This window comes from Catharus ustulatus, chromosome 15 (assembly GCF_009819885.2).
Source record: "Catharus ustulatus isolate bCatUst1 chromosome 15, bCatUst1.pri.v2, whole genome shotgun sequence".
NCBI lineage: Eukaryota > Metazoa > Chordata > Aves > Passeriformes > Turdidae > Catharus > Catharus ustulatus.
The window spans coordinates 2,440,980-2,458,221 of NC_046235.1; the positions used below are offsets into that span (position 1 = coordinate 2,440,980).

A 17,242-nucleotide genomic window follows, 5' to 3' on the forward strand; every position below is an offset into this window, starting at 1 on the left:
GACATCAATTATTTGAGTGGTAAAAGACCCCAAAACTGTAATTTCCTTGTTAGCAAACTCTGCAGTGTGTTGTGTCGTGCTCACTTCCTTGTCAGCAGGAGGATTAAACAATTTTTTTTCTAATTTTTTGCTGTTTTTGTCCACCTCTGGCTCCCAATTTCCATAGTTGTGTGGTGTTAAAACAGGAACCCCTAAACTGTGGTGGAATGTGCAGATTCTGCTCCCCACCCACCCCTGGTCCTCCAAACAAAATTCTTACCAAGGGTTTCTCCTCCTCCTGGACACCCCAAATCAAGGATGTCAGTGGTGTAATTTGTGTATTAGTTATGAAACAGCCAAATCTCGCTGTACACATCTCATTCTAGTTGTCCCAGAGAATCCAAATAAACAAAAATCTTTATAAAATCTGGAGAGGTGTCTGATTCAGTCTTCTGAACACACAGGGAGTGTGTGGGATGTAGGAACTCCTAATGCAAGCCAGCCTCTCTTCAGACAATTCCAGCAAGAGCTCCTCCTCCCCTCAGAGAAAAACACTCAGAAAAAAACTAAAAAAAAAAAAATCAGAGAAAAAATCTCAGAAAAACTCAGAGAAAAACAGAGTTTTTTCTCTGTTCTATCAGCTCTCCATACTGGAATGATTGTCATCATTGATAATCAGGTGGAATGATTATCTTCAGATTCTGTTTTGTCTCCCAAGGCATACAGGTAACAAAGGCAGCATTGGTAAATGTGATTTTGTGTTAAAACCAGCAAAATGGAGACATTCTGCAGCTCTTGGTTCATTATAATAGATGCAAGCCTTGGAAAACCAGCTGTGTGTGGCCACTGATGAAAAATGAATGCATCAGACTGGCTTGCATAGGGGAAAATGTAAGCACTCAGAAGAAAAACCAATATTCAATTAAAATCTAAACATATTCAAGTGTAGAAGATTCCTGTAAGAATCAAATCTTTGTACTGAATTTTTGCCAGAGGCTTTGAGAGAGCTATTTCATGATGAATACAAAACAAGAGTATTTTTCTGTATGTTTAAGCTACCACTGTAACTACACTTGATGAACGTTTTGGGAGCTGTTGGATTAGTCACCAAATTAAAAAAACCAAAAATCTAAATGTACTTGCATAGCCCATTTGCATAAAATAACAGTTCCCTCCCCAAAACTTAAATTTTTTCCTCTTGTCCAGCCTTTAAAAGGGAATCAAGGATTCTCTCTTGAGTAGCACCTTTTTATTGCCAGTAAACCAAGACTGGTAAGAAAAAAAAACTCTAAATAGAGTACATGAGGCCATTGGTGGTTCATGCTTTGAGATAGGAATTCTTTTATTAGAGCTCTGCTGTGATGTTTTAAGACTTGCTGCAGGTTCTTCAAAATGAATAGCAATTGTTCTATTCTGAACTGTCAGCAGTTTGGAAACTTAAAACATCCAGGACATGTCTCAAGAAATGCAGTTGTTCTCTTTGATCCTAGATTAAAGGGCCTTTAGAAATTTCAGAGCTATGTAATTTCTCACACAGTTCCAATTAACACGACACTTGAGCTTTATTCTGTGAATGTACAATAACGTAGAAAACTCCTTGGAATTCCCTCATCAGCTATATTCTGTTTAAAAATACATGTATTGGTTTTAGATCAACATCCTCAGCCACATTCAGTACTCCATTTATATCCTTAGGTTTAGTAATTCACAGAACTTCAGCTTCACAGATTCTTACCAATAAATCCCAAAATGCATGCATGGCTTGGTTTAAGAAAGATATTTTACTTGTGTTTCATACACAAAAAAAAAAATCCAAAACAACTGATAATCAACAGTGGCTTAAAAAATTAACACTACTCCACTTTATCACAAGTGTACAAAAAAGAAATAATGAATTTACATTCAACGGTAAAGCTTAAAGTCCACTCTAATAATAGTTGCATTGACATTCACATACACAAGCACAGAATAAATATTTCAGGATTCTTATAAGAGCATACAGCATACATACAGTACTTGAATTTTACATAAGGAGTGTTAATAGGATCAGAAATTCATAATCTCATAGAAAAGTAAAACTAAAAGCAGAAAAGGTCGTGTGGGAGGTAACACCAAGGTACTGCACAGAGCTAGCAGGTCAGTAAATCCATGTGTGTGAGGAGTTCGCTTCTGCTTCTTCATATTTAGGACAGTTTGTTTGCAAAGGTGTATTCAAAGTGCAGAATAATGCAAAATAAAAGAAAAGAGAAGATATTCTTGTATTTATGAATACATGCAAGAGGCAGCCCCCAAGTCACCCGACAGAATAAAGCTGTTATTGGCAAGTGGCCGATATAATACAGATGTTTCAGGCAATTTTTCTAAAGCACTTTAATAGCAGCAATTGTAATTTATAATGGCTCTAGACTGACTTCTGTTTGGGTTAAAGGGCATCATATTTCTTTAACATTTACAGCTATATTTCTTTATAAATAAATATCTCAAATAACAAATAGCATAGTTAACGTTAATTTTTTTTCTCTCTTTTGCATAAGTGTCGTGGAGAAACTCTGACCTTTTCAGAGACATAATGTGCAAAATAATGTGGAAATAGGGACACACAGCATCACAGTCACATTCCTGGGATGTCAGCCCAGCCCTTGTTACTCTCTGAGGGCTAGCCTTACCAGGGTAATGCAGGGCTTTAAGGGACAATTTTTCCAATGGCTTGTTTGGTAAAGAGATTTAATTGATGGTGTCTTAAAGAGCTGTAAATGTGAGGTTTCATTTGAAGCAGTGTGTACAATACGTCATGTATAGGAGTCAGTATTTCCACACATTGACTTCTCAGGATTTGACAAGTCTGCTCAATCTCCTTTCAGACATTTTCTCCCCAGCCTGAACATCTTTGAACATTTGTGTTCATCAGGTGTTTCCTCTGTTGCATATTTACCAGCTCTTCTTGCATTTTATAATCTGATTTCATATCACCTAGCTGACATCTGCACACAAAAATTTCCAATCAGATAGAGGGTGCACAACATTAAAACTTTTAAACCTGTCCTGTAAGTGTCATCAAGACAGGAGCACAGGAACCACAGTGCAGAGTCCAACCTCTCACTGGCTGTACTGTGAAGATTCTCCTTTTCGGCGTAGGAGAAAGGAAACTTGTGTCTGCTTTTTAGATTCTGAAAACAAGCCAGAGTGGAGAAAAAGAGTTAACACCAGACTTAATAAAGCTTTTAAGACAAAACCTGTTAAGCAATTTAGACAGACACTGAATTTCCTGCTGATTTTCTCAAGTCTGTACATACAGGAAATTTGTTAACAGTAGGAAGAAGTTGGGATTTGCTACATAGGAGAAATCTGCCATTATTACAAAAACTGGCTAAGAGGGTTTTCTCAGTATAACTCCCTCACTGGTCACTGTTCTCAGTGGTGCTGTTGCCCTTTTCCTTTTTCTCCTGAGTCTTGTTTCCCTTCTTCTTTTTCTTCTTTTTCTTGGTCTCTTCTTTCTTGCCAAAGGTTATGAAGTCACTTTTGTCAATTTGGCTGTTTGGTGGCTCCTGCCGGATGGAGATGATTGCAGGAGATCCCGGGATAATGAATTTGTCTGGCAACTCACCAGGACCACCTTGTTTGGAATTGCCCGGTCCAAATTTAAAGGTCCAGCTGTTGCTGTTCACACCAGCTCCCACTGGGGGGGACACCTCTCCCGCCTCAGGTTCTGAAAAAGTCAAAACAGCAAGAAAAGCTTAAAGCATCTTAAAACACAGGCACTCAGTGAGCAGCAGCTTTGTGTTTGGAAGCTCTGGACTCAGCCTACAGTGACTCTCACTTGCCTGGCTGCTCATCTGGGAGTCACCCACTGGTTCTTGTCCAGCCTGCTCAGGGTTTGTATGCACTGACCCTCTCCACGGGCTGTTGGGTGCAACAGGCTCTGGATCTGTGGGAATCCAGGACATCCCTCTGGGTGCCCTGGGTGGCTTGAGACCCTGGCAGGGAGCTCAGGAGCCTTGGTACAGTGCCCAAAACCCCTGTGCCTTGGATTTTAACCCCTGGGAAAAATTACCACCTTTGTATGAAGAGTTACAAGTAACAAAAAATAAGTAGAGTGTAAGTTAGATTATTACAAGGTGAAAAAGTAGGTTTTTAAGATTGTTTATAATAAGGGTCTGGGGTCAAGATGGAGGAATCTGGGTGTGTTCTGTCCTTCTTCCTCCTTCCTAGCATCCATCTTTTAGTGATGTTGGCATTTTTAGATTGGCTTGGAGAAGAACCAGACTGTACAATATAAGTGATAGGTATTGGAAGATAATTGTAAATAATGTTTATGTAGTTTTTAGTATAAAAGATAATGCCATCCCAGGGGTGGGCAGTGTACCTGGGGCTGACCTGCTGAACGGACCTGGGCTGGTCAGGGAAAGAACTTTTAGATGAGATAAAATAAACACCTCTGGAAACAACAGAAGAGTCTCCTGACTCTTTCTCCAGTGCTCAGGCTGGAACACAGAGACTCTAAAACAACACAGGTGATTGGCTCAGGTTCCAGAGACACCACCAACCACATGGATCCCATTCTGTTCTGTTGGATTTGAAGTGTCTGGAGTGTGATGCAGCCCATTGTGGTGTTTTATGGCAGGGAGCACAAGCACATGCATTGCATGGCACAAGGGTGTGTTTGAGGGTGTTGAGGCTGCTGGGCCAGGGTTAGAAGAGTGGCCAGGGGTGACAGGATTGCCACTGTGCACATCCAGGGGCGTATTTTAGCAAAGCATCCTGTTAGTGTAGAAACACATCATCACAGGATAATTATCTGCAGGTGCTTTTATTGAAGAGCTCTGGGAATCAGGGGTACAAACCCAAATCTGACTCCCACATGGATTCCAGAGGAACAGGTTTTTATACCCTTTTCATTATGTAACTATATAATAATTACTAAACCCATGTTGTTTTATTGTATGCATTGATCTTATCCAAGCATGGACTCTTGTGATTTCCATCAGGTCCCCAAATATCCTTTCTCATGATTCTTGTTACCATTACATCGCCTATCATGATTCTTATTATGATTAAACAAAAATATATTCAATTTACCAAACAATTATTACCTTTAACAACCATACTATTTATCACATGATGATTCCACGGGCGCAGTTTCACATGATCCAATAAAGACAGAGCTCAACATTTGTTCCCAGGGCCTGGTTCCCTTTCCCAGCTCTACCAGACCCAACCTTTCTTTCTACCCCCTGAATCTGTTGTACACAATTCCCACGATTTTAGAAACATTTTTAACACTTTGCTATCAATCCTGTGATGGATGTGTCCAGGAAAGAAGGGAGAGTGTCAAGAGGGTGGAATGGAGCCAGGCTCTGCTTGGTGCTGCCGAGCAATAGGACAAGAGGAACAGGAAAGGATGCCCAGGAAGTTCCACCTGAACACGAGGAAGAACTTCTGTCCTGTGCAGTGACTGAGCCCTGAACGGATTGCCCAGAGAGGTTCTGGGGCTCGCCTCACTGGAGATATTCCAGAACCATCTGGATGGAATCCTGTGCCGTGTGTTCTGACAGAACAGGGAGGCTGGACCAGATGAGCTGCTGTGGTCCCTCCCAAGCTGACTCCTGGTGTGATTCTGAGCTGGCGCCTCCCAGGGAGGAACCTGAGGCCCCCCAGCACGTGGGTGTATGTAAGCTTTCTTTTTGTCCCTGGTAGTTGTTTTACCAGGACCTGAGAGTGCTGATATCCATCAGCCATCTCTCAGGAGCTCACATCAGAGAAAGACCGGAGCCTTGCTTGATGCGTTCCACAAGAATCTTTATTTCATGCCAAGGGTGGTCAAGCAGGATTCTCTCGGAGACAAAGGAGAGACAGTCATATTTATAGGTTCAAGGGGGATTGAAACTGCAGCCAATAAAAAGTTTATACAAAAACCAGCATCCAATCTAAGTCAAAAGTTCTAAAGGTGAAGTGACCCATCACACAAACTAATTTCTAACCAATTATCTTTCAAGGTGTTAGAGAGTGACCAAATTCTTAAGGAATTTGGCTCAGCCTTGGTATCTAGGAAACCTTATCTGTTATAGTAAGTTCCAGGGGTCAGGGGAAAATGGCTTTGAAGGAATTGTATCATGCACAAGTGTAGATGCAGGTATGGATGCAATGTGGTTGAGCAGCAGACACAGCCCCAGAGCAAACCCAGGGCAGAGACACTGCAGGACTGTTTCCATCAGGGTGCACAATCTGGCCTCAGAAACATTCATGGTCTCCACAGAATCATAGAATATCCTGATATTCTCTCTAGATCACAGTATTTTATACAGCCAAATATAAACTATCCCCAGTTTTAGGCTTGTGGGATGAAGCAAGTTTTAATTTTATTTCCATTATTTTTATTAGATTGAGTTAATCAGATTGAAATGTTTACGTATGTTGCTCTGACAAGGACAAATTTCTAGCACAATAAAATGCAACAGAATTAGGTTTCCTGTGGGAACCCAGGATATTCCCCTGGCTTCCCTGGAATCTGGGCAGGGGGCTCAGAAGCCTTGCAATGGTGCCCAAACCCCCTGTGAGTTTGATCTAAGTCCCTGGGAGAAATTACCATCTTTATATGAAGAATTACAAAGTCACAAAAATAAGTAGAATATAAATTAGAGCAATAAAAGGTAGAAAAGTGAAGTTTTAAAAATTGTTTTTATTAGGGGTCTGAACACAAGATGGAGGATTTAGGGCGTGGTATGTCTTTCTTTCTTCTTCCACAGTTTCGCTATGAAAGAAGGTCTTGGTTTTTACACTTTGAACATTTGTTATAATTTACATAACTCTCAGTTCTGAATAGGAACAGCATATCTATTTTAAGTGTTTAAACAACTGTGATCAGAGGAAAGCTCAATGTTTATGCACTCATGCTAAATCCCCCAAATGAGAGGAAAACTTTCTTATCTTCACACTAAAAGTGCAATAACTAAACATGGGACTCTCACCCTTGCAATGCTCCTAGCCTCACACAGATCCTCCCAATGCCACACAAACAATTCCAATATCACTGATTAAATCTCAGCATTGTGTATCAGAGCTGTCCAGCTGAAGAGGCAAAGATATTTGGGAGAAAGAAGGAGGTGGGAACTGTGTTGGAAAACCATTTTGAGGGATTTCATGTCCCTTGGAAGAGGAGATGAGGACACTGGATGGGGGAGAAGAAACTGTGAAGTCCCAGATCTCCTGCTGGTGAAAGAGGGCAGGAAGAGAAAACAAAGCAGACAATTTAAAGGGGAATCCCAAATGTTTTGTCAGAAAACTTCTGGTACTGGCTGCTCTGTGCCCCTGCCCCTGTAATGAAGAATGCTGTATTAACTTCAGCAGCTCCTGCATTTCTTATTCTTTAATGATTCATCTTCTGTTAGGTTGTTTGTACTATTTCCTATTTTATGGAATAAATGGTGGGTGGTGCATGCAAACATAAGGCTCTCCTTTTAGGTTCAAAAGCTGAAAAGGATATTTTGCTGCTTTTTTTTTCTCCTGCCTGGCAGCAAAACTAGCAAGGCTGGGAAGCAGGATTCCTTTTTTAAGCTTTTCTGTAGTGATGCAGCAGGTCCATGTTACAGAGCCCAAGTTTTGTGTTCACAAAACTCATCAGAACCATCTCTGAACCCATCTGTGTGAGGTGTTTGGAACATGAAATTTTTACCATCTCTGAACCTCCAGGCACATGGACATGACATGACTGCTTTTAAAATGTGATATTTAGTCAAGAACTAAAAGACACTGCACACTTCTTTTCCCCCTAAGATTATATTTAATGATGAAGGAGCTTGACTTTATGTTCTTTCCAGAAACTGCTGACGTTGTTCTAGTGACCTTAACCTCTTGAGTCTCAAACAGCTTTTCTGAAGTTATTATTAATGTAAAAGTTCCTCTATTTTATCAGTAAATTTCCTATGGTCTTTAGTATCAGCTGCAGATTTTTTACATGTTTCCTGTAAGTAACAACAATGTCTTAGAAAGTCCTTTCATAATAAATGCATTAACGTGAACCAGCTTTCATTTCTGCTTAATAAATTGTTTTGTTCAGGTACCTTTTATATCACTTTTGTTTCCCTGAGATGATAAATTACAAAGGTGGAAAATGTGTGTCTTGGCCTTTTTCCAAATTATTAATCAATTGTCTTTCTGCTGCAATACAAAAATGTGAACTTTCATATTGCACATAATAAATTAAGCCTGATTTGACAAATAAATCCTCTCTTTCTCCCAACAAGCCCACACAATATGCATTCCAAACCTTGGCCCAGACCCAAAATGTATTCCAAACATTGGTTCTTTTTCTGTTCCTGACAGAAAAAAGACAGCTGAAGGTGACCTCAAATCATGTTTGACCCACCCTTGCTCTGGCTGGGGAGAACCCTGTAGCAGAAAATAAAAGAAAAATTACTTTGAAGAGGACAGGGTGAGAGCTGCAGGGTCAGCTGGGACTGCAGTGCATGGTTGTGCCATTTTGATGTCAGAAGATAAACATAAAATGATAGAAGGGACCCCAAATACCATCCAGTTCCAGCCCCCTGCTATGGGCAGAGACACAATCCACCAGACCAGGTGGCTCCAAGTCCCATCCAAGCTGGACTGAAATGCTTCCAGGGATGGGGCACCCACAGTTTCTCAGGGCCAGAGCCTCACCACTTACTTTATATTCCTCCTAATATCTAATCTAAACCTACTCTTTGTGGATTTGAAACCATTCCCCTTGTCCTGTCACTCCAGACCCTTCTAAATAATCTCTCTCCATCTTTCTTGTGCACTCATTTCAGGAATTGGAAGTTTGGTCACACTGAAGCTTCTCCAGGCTGGGCAATCCCAAATCTCTCAGCCTTTCCTGGAGAGGTGCTCCAGTCCTCTGACCAACTTCTTAACCTGAACACAGGACATGGGACAATGACAGTGACCATGTTATCCATGTTAGCACACAAATACAGTAATGTGCAAGAATCCAGGGTATCGCTGAGGTAAAGAATCTCCTGCATGAAACCGCTTCCCAGACTAATGTGGTGCACACACATCTGCACTACTGAAATCTAATTCAGAGCAGGAAAACGACTCTTTAATCTGGTTCTGACTTGGCAAATCAACTCACCAGATGAAGTCAGTAACATCTGTCCAAAAAAAAAATCTGACCTCATGCACTCAAACACAACAAAGCCATCACACCTACCCTGCAATCAGGATTCTGTCAGACTGTGGGGGTTTGCTTGCACTTATGTCTGGTTTTATCCCAGCCCCTGAATATGTTGTCCATAAAACCCAAGCATTTTAATACTCCTTAATACTCACTAAGCCAAAGGGAACTAATTATCCTTACAGCTGTGTGGAGAGCTTGCATACACAAAGAGACACAGAGAATCTAATGAGTTAATAGCCATCATTTCCTACAAGTGGGGCTTCTCCCGTCCTCAGGAAATTTCTCTTCTGCGTGATTTACCTGAAAAAAATGTGTGTTTATCTGTATTGGCAGCCTGGAAGGTCACAGTTCAGCTGTACTAACAAAGTTGTGTATTTAGGCATTACAGATCAAGGATAAATGTCATTTACTACCTAGCTTCCAAGGCTTCCTTAAACATCTCTTCTGTTTCTTATCAGCAGGGATTCAACAACAAAAGCTTTCTACTTATGTGTCATTTTACATTTAATGGGATTAGCTGTACTTCTCTTGCATATTTTCTGCATCTTTAATTGAATGCTTCAAATTTGTTTATTAAACTTAGAGGAAAATCTAAATAAAACAAACCCCCTGGTTATATTTATAACACTTAATTTAAAACATTACACTTCTTTTCTTCCTGCAGCTAGAGGAAGGGGGTTGCCAGAGTTCATACATAAAAGCCCAGAGTCTGGTAATTTCCTGGGGTAATTTATGGGATTGCTTTGGACCTTTTCTTTTATTCTCCAGGAATACTTCAGACTTCGTGTTCAGTGACCAAATAATTAAATTTTTAAATGCTTGCATGCAGCAGAACTCAAAATCTAGGCTGCACCTGCAGGTCCTGATGCTTTTTTGCCTGTGTGTCTGCAAGCTAAAACAGGAGATGAACTTTTCACCCCATCCCTTTCCTACTCTCACTGAAATACAAATGTCTCAGTAGACTTTAAATGGAACCCAGAGCAGCAGAGACTCTGCAGTTGAGTAGGTCACATATTTAGCTGGCATGAAAGGACTTCTAGGCTGTCTTTCAAAATACTTCTTTTCCCATCCCGTGACTGCTGTCTGCACAGGCAGACTTAGACAGAAAAAACCTCCATATCCTCAAATCACCTAGCTGAAAGCCACAGGGAATAGGGCATGGTGCAGAGCTAATGTTTTTTATCTTCCAGGAGCATTTAATGGTCGTGTACTGTAGCTCTCTGCCTCTCACAGGACTTGAAAAACCTAAAAACCTCGGTCAAGAGGCACTGGTTCAACAAGCCCTAATTGCTCTGAAACACCTGATTTCCTACACAATGTCAGGCACAGAGGGTCAGGTCTGCCCAAAGAAGCTGCCCCCGATCCCTGGAAGTGTCCAAGGCCAGGTTAGATGGGGCTTGGAGCAGCCTGGGATGGTGGAAGGTGTCTCTGTCCATGAGCTTTAAGGTCTCTTCCAACCCAAACCATTTCAGGATTTTATGTGGATGTCAGAGTATCCAAGACTGCAGAAAGGGAGCAGGCTGCAGGTGAGCTGCATCCCCTCTCTGATCCTCTCCTGCAAGCTCTCAGGTTTTTCAGAGGTACCCATGTGCAGGAAAGTCAGACACCTGCAAGGAACCAGATCCCTAAAATTTAACCTGCAGTAACTGCAGGTACCTACATTTCTTTTTCTTAAAGAGTTAAACACCCCTTTGTTAAATCTAGCCACTAGAAATGTATTTACTTACTAAATGTATTTATTTTAGGCATCCAATCTACCACCTCTAATTTAATTCATGCTATGGTCTATAAACAGACAGGCACCCTCAGAAGGCAGTTCAAAACTAAGTTCAAGTTTAAATGTTTGGTTTAAGAGGTTTTGAACTGGAGACCTTATCACTATGTTTGGAGACTTTTTTGCTTTCTACAACTCCCTGCCAGGAGGTTGTAGCCAGGTTGGGATCAGCCTCTTCTCTCTGGACATGGCCTCAAGCTGCAACAGGAGAGATTCAGGTTGGATATTAGGAAGAATTTCTTCACAGAAAGGACTGTCAAGGACTGCTAGGAGCTGCTCAGAGAGGTAGTGGAATCACCATTCCTGGTGGTGTTCAGGAAATGAATGGACATGGCATTCTGTTTAAAAAAATCAATTTTTTTTTTGTTTTCCCCTCCTTCTGCTGAAGACAGCCATCTTTCAGGTAGTTAATGAGAAGGGAGCTGAATTGTACCCTCAGCAGTCAGGTAAGCAACACCATGGCTCAGCTGGGTGTTGTACTATTGAGCATGCCAGAATATTTTGGAAAAAAAGGAGTTTGAAATTAATCTCTTTAACACTGGTAGCCACAAAAAATCCTGTGCAACTGTTTGCAACTTCCTCAGCCTTTCATGGGATTTTCACTCAGGTAGGCATTGGCATCTTCTGTCCAAAAATGCCTGAGAGAGCACAGCCCTGTTTTTAAGGTTGCCTCATTTTCACCCCTTAAAAAGCCACATTTTAGTTGTGACAGCAATATCACCAGCACAGCTCAGAACCTCTGGTGCAGAACTCCTGAGCACAGGTGTGTCACTGAGATTTAAGGTGCTGCCTTTTCAGGTGTGGAATTTGCAAGTGCATTCAGTTGAAGGGTTGGCTTCCATCAGCTTGTAAAACCACCCAGGCTGAAAGGTAATGCTGAGCCATGAGTACAAACAGCCTGAAACTGAGATGTCTCCTGAATTTGGGGCAAAATACCTGCTGGCAGAACAGATCAGGAATCAACATCCCATCAGGTCTGGGCTATCCCATCAGGCCTGCACTTTCTAGCTCAGTGACATTTTTCTGGCTTTTGGGGAGGCCACATGTGTCTTGGGTTACAACAGAGGGTGTGATCAAAGGTATCTATTCTATCACCATCTGTTGAGGGTGGGGGCAGTGATCCTGATCTCTGTGGGAGATATTCTGCTAATGGGCCATCCATTGAAACCAGGTGGGGCAGTGTTCTTTATCTGCATGGGATATGTCCTGTTAATGGCCATATTTTATAAACCAGGCAGGGCATTGTTCTTTATCTTTTCACAACCCATCCTTCCTCCAGGCAGTTATTTTCTGCTCATGGCCATTGAGTCCCACTGTGTGACTGATAAAATTACTGCATCCCATTGGGAGTTGCTCCAGCCAGGAGGAAGAGCCCAAAATTTCTTACCAAGATAAAAACAGAGGTTTTGGAACACTAAGGTACCCTTTCTCCACTGGAATCCAGAGGGAAACGGGATTCCTCCACATCACCACTGGAGGGAAACTGCACGTTGTACAGGAGCACTGCTTCAGCTGAATCACATCTGTCACTGCAGGAGGATGCAGCCACCATGGAATGGGACTGCTGCCAACACCCTGCCTGACGGGTGTCAGGTTGTACTCTGACTTTGTCAGGGTTTGGGGTTTGTTTCTTTGTAGTACTGTATTTCTATTTTAATTTCCCTAGTAAAAAACTGTTATTCCTAATTCCCATATCTTTGCCTGAGAGCCCCTTGATTACAAAATTAATAATTTAATTAATTCAAAATTAATAATTTCAAAAATAATAATTTAGAGGGAGGGGGTTTACATTCTCCATTTCAAAGAGGGGCTCCTGCCTTTCTTAGCAGACACCTGTCCCCCAAACTATGACAACATGGTTTTCCCCTGACCCTGTGTAGCCCCACAGCTCCAATCTGGTGTTTACTGGGAACAGGTGGTGCTCACTTCCCATAATGAGAGCTGCCTATAGATACTGAGTGTCAGGAGCATCTTCTCTACCTCCTCTGCTGCTTTGTTCCAGAGCCTTTGTCAGAAGAGGGCTAACTCATGTTAGAACAGATGTGTCCCTGCTCAAGGGGGAGAAGAGAAAAGCATTTCTGTGCAGCTCTGTCTCCCTGCAGAGACATCTTTGTGTGACGTGCTCAGCCAAGACAGCAGCTTGTTTTTACTCTGTTCCACTCCTCCCCACTCACCACTTTGTTCCTGTCTTTAAAAATTTGGTAGCTCGTGGAATAAGAAAATAATTTAGTTAAAAGCTTTCAATCAAAACTTCTATTAATATTAAATTTAAAGGAAATAGTTTTCAATGTTCTTTTTCTAGACAGCAGAACATGAGGACTAAAGCCACTGCAAGATTTGGAATATCCCATCATTAATCACAGCCCCTTCTGTCCGCAGGTCAAAGTAGCAAAACACATTAATTAAATGAATTTGTTTAAAACTGAGATCAGGCAATAAGCAGGAAGCAAATTGCAGGGAAAGCTAGTCATTAACCTGATTTCTCTCTTCCCTGCCTCCTCCACTGACGCTGTACTGACTGCAGCTTCTGCCCCTGGCAGGCTTAATGAATATTCACCATGATCAAGAGTCTGAAACAGCACATCCCCGGCAAACAGTGCACTGAAAAACCCTCTCCGTGTCATTTGGAGGATCTCTGCGGACATTCTGGCTTCACTGATCATTCCTAAGCCTTTTTGGGATTAAAAAGCCCATTTAATCTTTCTCTTTTTTACTGAAAAACAAAACAAATCAAAAATTCAAACCCACCAAAAAAAAAAAAAAAAGGGAAAGTGGAAAAAATCCATCATCAGCATGATAAAATGACAGAAATAGAACTGCAAGACAGAAAAGCTATTTAATCAGAACAAATCTGAACCAGTTTAACTATCACTTTGCCAAACAACCCCAACCATCTCTAATGACTTCATCAAATTAAACAAAAACCCAAATAATTCTCATTCTCTGCCCTGCCTTCTCTTTGACCTGTTCTGTGTTAATGAATCTGGAGTGACCAAAATGGAAACTCTTCCCCACCAGGAGCCTGTGACTTTAATCCAGTGCTTGGGTTTAAAGGCAGAGCCATTAAACAGGGTAATTATAGCACACATGTTGTGCCTCCAACATCCAGGCACAAAGCAGGGGTGGCACCGAGGTCGCTCCCAGCTCACTCTCAGGTTCTTGTCCACGCTGACACAGACAATTCATTTAACTAGAGATTATTTACCTCGTTATAAAAAAAACAATCTGTGTATTAAAGGAATTGTCTCAGCCATCAAATAGCTCTGCCTGCATTTTCTGAGAGATGTCAAAGCATAATTTGATTTGTTTGCCAGCACAGCCTGCTGTGGCCAGAGCACAGCCCAGGGTAAATGGATTCTCAGAGCTGCTGAAGGAGCAAACAGAGCACGGGGCCTGCAGCTCCTCTCACTCTTCTTTGGTTAAAAGATGCTTTTATTCCCATAAAAATATCGACTTTTCCAGGTAATATCCTTTTGCTGCAGTACTTGTGCCCAGCCCTGCTGCCAAAGTTTGAATTTTTAATCTTTCCTCCCCAAACTGAGGGTTAATCTGCTGCATCCCCGAGACTGCATGTGCACACATGCAGGATGCTCCTTATCATCTTTGCAGCTCTAATCGAATGTTGGACCTCAGGGGATGCAGCACTGAATGTTTGTGTCACATAAAGAGGTGATTAGAGAGACATTATTCCTGCAATATAAGAAAAAATATTTTTGGGGGGTATGTCCCTATGTCTACAGGCTCACAGTGTCTGTTTTTAAGAGTTCATAGCAGAAAACCGACCTCCAACCCCCCAAAAAAACCTCAAACCAACAACAAAAAAAACACCCAAATTATTTTCTTCTTATAAATATGTTTTTAATGCAGTGTGGGCAGTTACAGCACCAGCCATTCTGCCCTGGTTTTAATGCTAACAGTAAAGAGCAGGGAACAGTGCAGGAAAACCAAAATTGGAGCGGGGGGGACTTCAGTAGCTGCGAAGGCAGTGGGCAGTGGCTGAGAACAATGCTCCCCTGGCTTTGCTTTGCTTTCATGTCAGAGCAGGTGCTATGTAGCCTAAATGCCCTAATTAAAGGTCCTTAAATGCCCTAAATGGAATGACTAGAGCAGCACTCAGCTACCCAGAGCTCTGCTGAAGGCTGATTTGAGCCGTGCTTGGTAACACATCCCAAAAAGGTGGACTTTGAGTCAGATCTTTTAAAAATGTTGAGTTTTGTGGCTCACATCTTTTGTGGGGATGGCACTCGAACCATTTTCAGGAGGCTGTGGGTGGGGTTTGCCTGTTATATAAGACATGAAATATTGCAAGGAGAGCAAAAGTCACTGCAGAATACAAAATGCCAGGAGGACAGAAAATCTGTGCATGGCTTCATCTATATTATGGAAAGCCAATTCTGGTTACTGTCTTCTGTCAAATTTAAATACAAAATTTTTTTTTTTCTACCACACAAGCCCTTTTATGTGAGAGACAAGAGGCTCCCTGAGCATCACAAATCCTGCTGTGAAGGTGAAAAGGAGGAAGCATTTCCTGGCTGCTGCTGGAGCCTGTAACAGTGCCCTGCAGCCAGCCAGCCCCCTCCTCCCCTTGCTCTCTGCTGGATGAGCTTGAACTGAAGCCAAAGCACAGAATGTGTTCTTTCCAGGCATCTCCTGCCGCTGGGGGCCACTCTGCTTCTATGGGGTGACACAGGATCCACCAGGACTCCTGTCTACAGCCACATTCTGCCTCAGCACCCATGCCAAAGCCTGGCTGTGGCTGACCCCCAAAGAACAAAAATTTTCCTAAAGGGAAGGCAGGATTAAGTGTTCTAATATTGGATTTCAATTTACAACAGCCTGGAGTGGCAGGACAAGGGGAACAGCTTCAGATTAGATGTTAGAAAAAAATCCTTTACTGTGAAGGTGGGGAGACCCTGGCACAGTGTGCCCCAGATCCCTGGAAGTGTCCAAGGCCAGGTTGGATGGAGCTCTGAGCAGCCTGGGATGGTAGAAATTGTGGAATAGGGGGGTGGAAACAAGATCTTTAAGATCCTTTCCAACCCAAGCCATTTCACAATTCTGTGATTCTGTTTTGCTGTTTTCTGTGTTTAATTTGTGTCCATCTTGGAGAGTTGAACACTGCTAAGAGAATTGACTTCCCTCCCTCCTGCTTCCCCTCAACAAAACTTCATCCATGACCAGTCTCTACAGCTCTGAAAACCTTCCACAGGTGTCCTTACCTGAGCACAGCCCACATGTACAAACAGCAGAGTCCAGCACAGCTCCCAAAACCCACAGTGGGGTGGGCAAGAGAGAATCCCCTCAATCTGAGCACAATTAATAGAGAGACAGTAACTATGGAAACTTGAAGCATCAATTTTAGCCTTTCCAGGCAGAATCTAATTTTAACCAACTAATTGGGTGCTTGAAGTGGTAGTGAAAGAAAAAGGGCTCTTAGAGGCATCTATTTTAAACATGAATGAATGAATGTGTGAGCTTCACCATTTAGAGAGGATGGGAGAGTAATGCAGCAGGGACACAGGAGAAATGGGCTTAGAGAAATTTTTTCTTTCTTTCTTCACCATGTGTGTTTAGCTCAGAGATTTCAACAACTCCTCCTGGGCTCTCACCTCAGTAGCCCAAAGCATTGCAATCTCCAGGCCAGATGATTACAGGGTAAAGATTTCTGCTTGGATATTCTTTTTAAAAAACCCCAAACACACAAAGCTTCAGACAGTGGGAAATGCACTCAGAGGTTGGAGATGGCTCTGAACCTCAGAGCTGACACCTGTTCCCTGGCTCCCTCTGGCTCTGATCTCAAACAAAGGGATAATTTTAGCAGTATTTTATAGATGAAACCTGAAACTGGTCTTTTCTGTATTTATGAAGGGGAAGAAAGGGTAGAATTAATGTTTAATTTAGTTTGATTTTTATTATCCCAAACTGCTTTCATAATATTACAAATAAACAATACCATACAGGTACATAAAATTAATTTAGATCTACAAAATCCTTTAGCTGACCTACTTTGACTAGTTTATCACTAAACCTCTGCAAACTTCTCTTCTGAAAGCCAATTAACTAAACACGAACCAATGTCTATTTTGATTCTGTTTGCCAGCAACCTGCCCTAAAAGACATCTGTCACTGAAATACCTTCCTCAAAATGGGGCTGTGCAACTGAAGACATCAAAAACCTCCAGACAGACCCTGGCAGCCCCAGCACCCTTTCCCCTCCATGATATTTATGTCACATTAGCAGCTTCCCATCATCTCCTGTCAGGATCACATCCCATTATTATCCCTTTTTTACTGATATGGGATGAATGGAGCTCATAATATTCCACATCAGTTAA

At 41.9% G+C, this 17,242-nt stretch overlaps 1 protein-coding gene across 3 annotated transcripts in view; it reads right to left on the reverse strand.

Moving 5' to 3' along the window:
* Positions 1 to 1,522: 1,522 nt before the first annotated feature.
* Positions 1,523 to 17,242, reverse strand: part of LOC117003308 (protocadherin alpha-C1-like) — a 94,911-nt gene continuing 79,191 nt past the window's right edge. For 2 of the 3 annotated variants that reach the window (XM_033073165.2, XM_033073167.2), the window contains exon 4: positions 1,523 to 3,685. In XM_033073165.2, coding sequence (XP_032929056.1) covers positions 3,375 to 3,685 — 311 coding nt within the window. In that variant the 3' untranslated portion in view covers positions 1,523 to 3,374. The remainder of the gene's footprint in view (positions 3,686 to 17,242) is intronic. The other variant, XM_033073166.2, reaches the window with a different exon arrangement.